Here is a 10,226-nt window from a genome sequence, read left to right on the forward strand (position 1 = left end):
TCCTCCCAAGAGGAACAGTCACTGCCCTGTTTATGCCATTCCAGAAGGAAAACGCTTGTGCTGGCTTCATTTCCTGGGATGTGACCTGAGCTCAAGGCTGTCAGCCGGTCCTGCCCAGAAGTGCCGCTTTCAGAGCCTGGAGTTGATGAAGTTATCTCAAGCTAATGGAAAACTCCTTAGAGATAAAGTAGGTACCTTTTTGATTGGATATTTAAACATTTAGTATTTTTTTTTGCATGTTACCAAGAAGCCCCCGTATGAATTTTTAGAACGTTATGATCATAACACTCTAAACACTTTCATAGGAATGAAGAGTGGTTCTGTGAAAAAGGTAAGCTTTATTTAAAATAATAGCTCAGTATGGGCTCAGTGAGGCTTCCCTGATAGCTCACTTGGTAAAGAATCCACCTGCAATTTCAGGAGACCCTGGTTTGATTTCTGGGTCAGGAAGATCCACTGGAGAAGCAAATGGCTACCCACTCCAGTATTCTGGCCTGGAGAATTCCATGGACTATAGTCCATGGGGTCACAAAGAGTCGGACCTGACTGAGCAACTTTCAGACACACATTGGCTCAGTGAATAACTTATATTCCCAGAATTAGGAACGAAAAATTGTGCTTGGCTCAACATATTAATAGAACTTTCCTGGTACTCCTCTAATGGTAGGAAACTTGGGTATAGAAAGTATTAAAGTAACCAGCTGACTGTCAAATGTTGACAATGTAATGTATTCTCACACACACCGAGCCTTTAAATTTTTTTTCATTTCCCCAGTTTTACTGAGATTCAGTTTACATACAGCATTATAGGGGCTTCCCTGGTAGCTCAGCTGGTAAAGAATCTGCCTGCAATGTAGGAGACCTGGGTTTGATCCCTGGGTTGGGAAGATCCCCTGGAAGAGGGCATGGCAACCCACTCCAGTATTCTTGCCTGGAGAATCCCATGGACAGAGGAGCCTGGTGGGATATAGTCCATGGGATCACAACAGAGTCAGACACGACTGAGTGACTAAGCATGTTGTAACTTTAAGGTGTACAGCATAATGATGTCAGTTACGTATATATTGTGAAATGATCACAATAAGTTCTATATATTCTTTTTTGCAGTAAGTGTAAGTACAGAGAAATTAGCTTTCATAGCAGTTTTGAAATACATGCATTCATATACAGCGTAAAGAGAAGTGACGTGAAAGTCACTCAGTCGTGTCCGACTCTTTGCGACCCCATGGACTGTAGCCCACCAGGCTCCTCTGTCCATGGAATTCTCCAGGCAAGAATGCTGGAGTGGGTTGCCATAGTAAACTCTATTAGAAAAAAACTCTACCTATACTTTTTGGCTGATGCCAGAGGTAAGAGCCTAACTTATTGACTGACTTCCTTTTCCCACCAAGAGTACATCTTACTAACCATTACACTATACATTCTTGTACTATATTGAGTCAGTTTAAAATTAACTAAGGTCATAATTTAAAAGGGAGATAATATATGTTCACAAACCAGTTAATCATGATTTAAAAAATCATCCCAGTTTACCTGCACACTGGCTTTTCTCTGTTAAGGCAGTAGGGTCCACAGCAAATCTAAAATGCTGGCATAGTTGCATCCTACTTCTCAGAACTCTTATGACCTCCCTCTGCTGTTATTTCCTTGGGGGTCTTCTCAGAAATTCAAATACATTCTGATATTTTTCCAAGCAAAATATAATTTAAGACAAATCTTCACACATGCCTGTGTGCTAAGTCGCTCAGCTGTGTCCAGCTCTTAGCAATCCTGTGGATCATAGCCCACCAGTCTCCTCTGTCCATGGGATTCTCCAGGCAAGAACACTGGAGTGGGTTGCCATACCCTCCTCCAGGAGATCTTCTGGACCCAGGTATTGAACTTGTGTCTCTCAAGTCTCCTGCATTGGCAGGCAGATTCTTTTCCCCTAGCGCCACCTGGGAAGCCCAACACAAATCTACTACCTCCCAATCACATATATTAAAGCAAAATAAAAATTATTTGGAGAGTTCCCATATTGCTGCTCCCTTTTAGTCCTGGGGCTTCCCTGGTGGCTCAGAGGATTAAGCGTCTGCCTGCAGTGCAGGAGAACTGGGTTCGATCCCTGGGTTGGGAAGATCCCCTGGAGAAGGAAATGGCAACCCATTCCAGTACTCTTGCCTGGAGAATCCCATGGACAGAGGAGCTTGGCGGGCTACAGTCCACGGGGTTGCAAAGAGTTGGACACAACTGAGTGACTTCATTTCACTTCACTTCTTCTTTTAGTCCTAATAATTTAGAATGGACTGTTTATGTGACATCAGTCTTCAGCCATTTGTCCAAAGTCAGCAGTAATAGCAACTATCATGCTTTCTGTTCACCACAGAGTTTACATGAGCTAAAGTAGGCAAGTGGCTGGAGTTTGAATACTTTTTGATAGCCATGCGTGCATGATTCTTCATGTTTTGAGACATAACTGCACGTGTGTTCTGTGTTTAAACACTCTTGGCTCAGATGGTTAAGCGCCTGTCTGCAATGCAGGAGACCTGGGTTTGATCCCTGGGTTGGGAAGATCCCTTGGAGAAGGAAGTGGCAGCCCACTCCAGTATTCTTGCCTGAAAAATCCCACGGGAGAAAGAGACTGGTAGGTGACAGTCCATGAGGTCGCAAAGAGTCGGACACGACTGAGCAACTCCATTTCTGTGTTTTCTTCTCTGTGTTGGCAATTAGACTTGACTTGGATATAATGCTTATTTTAGGTGTCGTATGCTTCACTCTTCTTTGAGTGAGTGTATGTGTACAGCCATGGTTTGCAAGACTAGCATTGAAACAGAAAGTTTGAAATTGAATAGTCAAATAAGGAAGACACTTGTAACAGATTTCTTTACACTGGGAAGGTAAGAATAGTCTGCTGTATTTAAATACACTCTCATGTGTATAAATTACTTTCTGAAAACACGTTTTAAACATCTATCCTTAAGTTTTCCCTCAGTGTGTTCTGAAGCACTATTGGGATTATTTAGACAATCGGAGTTTATTACCAATGAGCCTCTAAAAGAGTTAATTTATACTGAATGGAGTTTAACTGCAAATGTATCTATTTCTGGTAAGTGTACCATTCTGTCTTCAGATAGGCCAGAATTTGTACAATTTCAGAGAGAAAAATCTCTCTATTGAGCTCAACCCACAGTGCTCGGCAGTGTACTTCACACCGCTGAGATTCTTAATGCCTTCTTTACTATCGTATCTGTGGACTGAAAAAAGCTAAGCATGGAGATAATGCTTTCCTATATCCTGGAGGCAGAAACGCGTGAAAAGATGCCAGGGATTTAACCTTTCAAGTCTGCCACTTCTAATCGCTGGAAGCTCAGAAAATTCCGTAAAGCGCTTTTCAGCGAACCGCTCACCATATTAGAATCTCTTTTCCTTTTCAGACTCCTTTCGTGGCCTTTGTCAATATGCTGTTTGAGACAGAGTGTGATATGCAGAAACTGAAAATGCCCGGCCGATTTCTGTCCCTCCTTTTCCTACTTGTGTGCATCTCTGCCTGATTCGGATGATGTGATAATTCAGAGAGACGGCGCCGTCCAAGCCTTCCTTCTGCGGGACCCGTCCGGCCCAGGACGGGAGGCACAGAGCCCGGGATGGCCAGTCAGCCGCCAGAAGAGGCGGCCGAGTCTCAGGTCTCAGATGAGCTGGAGTGTAAGATTTGCTACAACCGGTACAACCTGAAACAGAGGAAGCCCAAGGTGCTGGAGTGCTGCCACCGCGTGTGTGCCAAATGCCTGTGCAAGATCATCGACCTCGGGGACTCCCCGCACGGCGTCATCGTCTGCCCTTTCTGCAGGTTCGAGACATGCCTGCCGGATGATGAAGTCAGCAGCCTGCCCGACGACAACAACATCCTGCTGAACCTGACCTGCAGCGGTGGCAAAGGCAAGAAGTGCCTGCCTGAGAACCCCACCGAGCTGTTGCTGACCCCCAAGCGGCTGGCCTCGCTGGTCAGCCCTTCCCACGCGTCCTCCAACTGCCTGGTCATCACCATCATGGAGGTGCAGCGGGAGAGCTCGCCCTCGCTCAGCTCCACGCCCGTGGTCGAGTTCTACCGGCCCTCCAGCTTCGACTCGGTGACCACCGCCGTGTCGCACAACTGGACCATGTGGAACTGCACGTCCCTGGTCTTTCAGACGTCCATCCGGGTGCTGGTGTGGTTGCTGGGCTTGCTGTACTTCAGCTCGCTGCCCTTGGGCATCTACTTACTGGTCTCCAAGAAGGTCACGCTGGGGGTTGTCTTTGTCAGCCTGGTCCCCTCCAGCCTTGTCATCCTGATGGTGTACGGCTTCTGCCAGTGCGTCTGCCACGAATTCCTAGACTGTCTGGCACCATCCTCTTAAGCGAGATGGGTGCGCCGAGAAGTCAGGCACCTCTTGCCACGTGTCAAGTTAGGTCACTTAGCCTTTGTTTTCTATCACAGTCTCTGTGATCGGCACCCACGGCGTGAACAGAGCCACTGGGCATATGTCTGTGGTCTGTTTTCCATCCAGATGTTGACTCGGTGGGTTTTCCTATATGCTGGAAGTAACATGTTTGTTTCTACTTACATGTTAGCAAAAAAGAGACAGGGATCAGCTCAGCCTTCTAGCGCTCTTCTACTGAGTCTTCCCAGAGACAGGGCAGCCGCCACGCAGAGCTGCTAGACGGACCCCGGGGCCCTACGTGTTGTGCTGTGGCGGCCAGTGTCTTTGTGGATGGTTAGGCATGAACTGGTTCCTCTTCTCATCATCTTAGCCTGGGATGGAGGGTAGACCCAAGAGAGGGGCAGCCCCAGGGCACACCCATTTGCACAGTGCACACCCCTGCCCCTGGCCCACAGTTGGCACTTCCCTGGATCCTCTCCAGCTCAGATGTTGGTCCCTCCGTGCATGGTACTTGCCAAGAGGAACCAGGCCTCTTGCGTGGTTTCAGCTATATGCCTGTTTTGTCACATTACTATATAGAGTTTAAAACGCCGGGAAATCTGCATCAGTAAACCTCAAAGCAGACTGTGGCCACTCGTTTTGGACACACACCCTTTTTTTTTCTCCATGTTTATTTTCTGCTCTCCAGCTTTCTCTGAAATTCTCTCAGAGCAGTTGTTGTTCATGGAGATCCAATTTGAGCTTTTCCTTAAAGCATTTTAGGTTAGTTTCTTCTTTTTTAAACCACGTTGTTCATTCAGCACCATCCTTTATCCTGGATGGGGTTCCATGTAAATTAGTTGCTGTAACTATATGTGGATTTTGATTATTTTTTTTCCCATTTCATTTTAAATTCTAGTGTGGACTCACTTAACTTAATCCTGTAACAATTTGGCGTAAATTGTGGCAGTGAAGACCCAGGAACAGTTCAGGAGCTGTTCCAGCTCATGGTTTGATGTGCCGAGAACCTAAGTATTTTGCTGTGTTCTATTGAGCTGTACCAAAATATAATGGTTTAGGTTTATGTGCAGTAGCTCAGGCAAAAGGATGGGCAAGAGAGATGTCAAGCTGATGCCCTTCCAGGGAGTATATAAAATGGAAGGGCAGAGTGCAGTCTCCCATATTGCCATCCCTGTTAAGTCCCTTTTAAAATGGATTCAAGTTCTCATGCAGTTTATTTCAAATAAAAGCATAAGCTTGTGTGACTTGAGTTAATGAACTTCTTTTCGTGAGGTAGGGGACATTGAATGTATATATTTACAAGAAGAAATTGGTTAGCAGATTTTAGGTTTGAGGGAATAGAATGCCCACAGAAAGCAGGCCAAAAAAAAAAAAAAAGGTTTTTTAGCCTAAAACTCATTGCTGATGATAAACGTTTAAATATTTATAACTCTTAGAAAAGGGCATTACTAAGGTTACTTTACTTATTTGTGATGAAACATTTTTTGGGTGAAGGACAGTGGACCAGTTCCAATCTCTTTATTCAGGAAAAATCGATACTTTTCTAGAACAGTAGTTTTTAATTCTGTAACTGTTAACTTGGAGACTATGTATGCCCAGGATAAATATGATGGGAAAGTATGTGTGGGATGTGGCCCAGTGAATTTAAGCCCCAATATAGCTATACATTTATAATTTCCTGAAATCTAGTTTAGATGGCATTGTGAATGCAATTTCCATATATCCATTTGTACTTAGAGTAAATGTCATGTTTAGGAGGTGTTTTGTGGTTTGGATTTTTATGTTTGTAAGGTTTTTTAAAAAAGGCTCATGTTGCCTGAAATGTAACTTCAGCTAGATTGGTGCGTTATCATGGGGCGAGCTCTCTAGAAAGCCCTGGGTGTGGGCGCTGTGCATTTTGCGTATTTGCGTATTTGTCTGCAGTGCTCGCTTTGCGTCTCTGTATTGTGGTAGTCTTTTTTTCTTTTCTTTTTTCCTCCAGTTTCCAGTGAGTTAATTTGGTGTTACCAGTTTTAAATGTATGACAACAAAAAGCCTTTTCATGATGTTCAATGAAAGAAGGACAGTGCTTCAATCTTTTATTTATTGTGGTGATGTTTTATTTGTCCATTAAATTGTTATTGTTTCCAAGCTAGACGTTTGATTTTTTTCTGACTGATGGTTGAAATTCAATTATTTTGGACTTCTTTTAACATTAGATAATCGCAAACTTGAGGTTTCAAAGACATTGATTAAGCTAATGCCTTTACTATACAAAGAAAGATTCTAGAACTTTCTGACAAAGCTGATCTACTCCATCATAAAAGACCTTCATGCTTTTTTTTTTTTTTTTTAAAGAAAAGGACAAAAGTAGGAAAGATGAAATAAAAACATTGTCTTTATAATAAAATTTTTTGGTTTTAATTTGCTTGGTTTGTTTTCCAAACTGCCTGGCTGCTGAGCAAAACAGAATCCATTCTGATTGGGAATTCACTAACCTTGTGTGATCAGTACAAGTTTAAAAAAATTACCTAATATTTAAATATGACCAGTGTTAGGCAAGGTCATGATAATTTGGGAATATGTTGCAGTTTTATGCTTATGATACTTAGTAAATTGGCACCAGATGTTGACCTAGAGTCATGGTTCCATTCATTTCCGAATCTCTACATAAATGAGGAAAGCATCAGATTAAGGGAAACAGTTACCTGTGCTTGTCATAACTTAGGAATGTTAATTTATGCTCGTCTGCTGAGAGACTCACCGAGAGTCATCAACAGTCAACCTTTTGTTATATTTGTTTTTGCTCTCTCTCCCCTAAGAATAAAGTCCATGGAATTCTCCTGGCCAGAATACTGGGGTGGGTAGCCTTTCCCTTCTCCAGGGGATCTTCCCAACCCAGAAGTCAAACCCAGGTCTCTTGCATTGTGGGCAGATTCTTTACCAGTTGAGCCACAATGGAAGCCCAAGAATACTGGATTGGGTAGCCTATCCCTTCTCCAGCAGATCTTCCCAACCCAGGAATTGAACCGGGGTCTCCTGCATTGCAGGTGGATTCTTTACCAACTGAGCTATCAGGGAGGCCTCAAGAATAAGGGACACACTTTAATTTGACTGAAATATCATTATTGTATCTAAAACACTTAAAAATACTTTTCTAATATCAATTAATACACAGCCTACTCAAATTTTTCTATTTGTTCCCAAAATACCTTTCATCATTTGAAACACAAATTACAAACCAGAATCCCGTCCAGCTCCACACATTGCATTTGGTTGTGTATCTTATTCTCTTTTATTCTGGAACAGTCCCCCACCTTGTTTTCCCTGTGACATTGACTCAAAAAAGCAGGCCTGTTACCTTGGACAATGCCCCCACCTTCTAGATTGGACTGACTGTCAGACAAATGGTGATATTTAACTTCTATCACTTGTATTTTCTGTAAACTGAGAGTTAGGCTTGGAAGTGTGATTGGATTCAGATTTGGGCCAAGAGTTTGTCTTAGGATGATGCCACGTACTTGGAGTTGCATCCCATCAGGAGACATGAGTGGAAGGTTGCCCCATCGTTTGAAATGCTGAGTTGTCACTCAGTTAAGAGGGGGTGACCTCCAGGTCTCACCATTTCCTGTGTGCAATTAACACAACATAATCTGTGTGGTGAATTTTGGTGCTATGCAGATGGCATTGTCCCTAAAAATTTTACCCGATGGTCTTAGCATCCAGCAAGGATCCTTGCCTGAATCAATTATTTCACTTTTCTCACTAATCTAATCCAGTGAGAACTGACTTCTCTCTCACTGGAGGTTTTCAAGAGAAGCTGGTCCAGTGCCTCTCGGCAGGTGTCTGGTGCAGGAGAGAGATTCATGGAAGCCTGTCTAAAGCTTTGGTAAATCTTAAGGTTGGAATGTGTCTTTACAGTCATCTGATTATTGAAGGGAGAGATGGAAATGTATAATAATCTTTTATCTCCTGAGGTGTTTTCTATGAGCTCATAGAAGGAGAAACCCAAATCGTCTGTGAAACAACATTTTTTAAACCTGTAAATAACGCACTTGACTCTAACTTCAGACTTTCAATGTATGATACCACTTGGGTTTCTTAACCACCCATTTGAAACATGTCTTTACTCTCTACTTAAGTTGCTTTGGAGAAGGCAATGGCACCCCACTCCAGTACTTTTGCCTGGAAGATCCCATGGTTGGAGGAGCCTGGTAGGCTGCAGTCCATGGGGTCGCTAGAGTTGGACATAACTGAGCGACTTCACTTTGACTTTTCACTTTCATGCATTGGAGAAGGAAATGGCAACCCACTCCAGTGTTCTTGCCTGGAGAATCCCAGGGATGGGGAAGCCTGGTGGGCTGCCGTCTATGGGGTTGCACAGAGTCGGACACGACTGAAGCGACTTAGTAAGTTGCTTAGCCAGCTCTCTAGTTATCTTTCAAATCATGTTGGTGTGATTCTTCTGTTTTTGGCTTTAAGCAACAAAAAGTTTATTCTCTCACAGTGCTGGAGGCAAGAAATCCGAAATCAAGATGTCTTCACAGCTGTTCCCCTTTGGAAGGCAAGGAGGATCGGCCCCATGCCTCTCTCCTGGCTTCTGGCAGCTGCTGGTAATGTTGGGGTTCCTTAGCTGGTAGCCATATCACCCCAGTCTCAATCTCTGCCTTCATACGGTATTTGCTCCATGTGCCTCTCTGTCTCTTCTTGAGGGCTTGTGGGTGGGAATTCTGTTTTCTTCATCTCCGTATTCCCAGTGGTGGACTCATAGTAGCCTCTCAACACTGTGTAAGTGGGAGGAAGAAAAAGGGCGGGACATTTCATGTGCAGACTCGCCTAAGTTTCTAAGAAGTGGGAACTGACAGGGCTGATCCTTTCCCAAACATCCTTTGATCTCACCTGATGTTCCCAGAGCAGTGAGGAGTAACTGGCTACCACGAACGTCATCTAGAACCAGGATGTGAGAAAGAACAGGATCGCAGTTCCCTGACCAGCTCCATGTGACCTTGGGCAAATCTCTGGGTTTTAGCCAGCTTCCCGCTCTCAAAACGGCAGTGCAGTGCATGATGGTTGGGTTACTGGAGCAGACTTCTCCCAGAATCCTTCTTGCTGGAATCCATCTTGGCTGAGCGATACCTGTGATTTTTCTTGAGTCCCTTCCCTCAGTCTTTACCAGGTCTTCTTGAACTCTTCATTTTCTTGTTATTCTAGCAATCCGTTTCACTCCTCAGTTTATTCCTCAAAATGATCTTGTTTGGTTAGATACAAAAACCTCTTGTTTTTTTTTTTTCCTGGCCATCCCCATCCTCCCTAAAACCCCTCTAGGTGGTGGGTTCATTCATAGAGTTCCCTGAATGCTCCCAGCCTTGATTCCATTCTGGCACTTGTCTCTGTCACTCCTGGCTTCAGATTTTTCAACCCCTTGAGTGGTAGATGAAATGCCTGCAGAGCTTTTATCAGTTCACATAATAGATTCTAAAGTCTATAGATAATGTTTTTAAATGTCTAGTAAGTATTATTTGTAGGTAAAATGCATGCTGTATGATCCTAAACTTAGTATCTTTCCCTGACTCTTGCCGATACAGTTCTAATTTGGTTGAGCCAAGCAAGAATTATCTCTTGAGTAATAAATTTGTGCTGGACTAGGGTCAGGTCATTCTGAGAGCTGGCTTAATGTTTCAAATTCCTTCTGAGTAGTTTAGAATAAATTAAGCCCTTTGGTGTTTCATATCTATAGATAAGAAAGCTTAGCGTCTAATGTGGAAAATGAATTAAAGTAACACTTCTGCTATGAAATGTTATTTTTAATATTAAATAACATTATTAGTCAATAAGTGGACATCTGGTTTT

At 43.4% G+C, this 10,226-nt stretch overlaps 1 protein-coding gene across 1 annotated transcript; it reads left to right on the forward strand.

Annotated features, from left to right (window-relative positions):
- Window positions 1-3,623: 3,623 nt before the first annotated feature.
- On the forward strand, window positions 3,624-4,373 carry RNF182 (ring finger protein 182). The gene has a single exon (XM_052649688.1). The coding sequence runs from the start codon at window positions 3,624-3,626 to the stop codon at window positions 4,371-4,373; it is 750 nt and encodes a 249-aa protein (XP_052505648.1).
- The last annotated feature ends 5,853 nt before the right edge of the window (window positions 4,374-10,226 follow it).

Source organism: Budorcas taxicolor, chromosome 11, assembly GCF_023091745.1.
Source record: "Budorcas taxicolor isolate Tak-1 chromosome 11, Takin1.1, whole genome shotgun sequence".
NCBI classification, from domain to species: domain Eukaryota; kingdom Metazoa; phylum Chordata; class Mammalia; order Artiodactyla; family Bovidae; genus Budorcas; species Budorcas taxicolor.

What these genes read in the sequence shown, in the direction of transcription:
- RNF182 (XM_052649688.1), top strand. Translation starts at nt 3,624, where the DNA reads ATGGCCAGTCAGCCGCCAGAAGAGGCGGCCGAGTCTCAGGTCTCAGAT.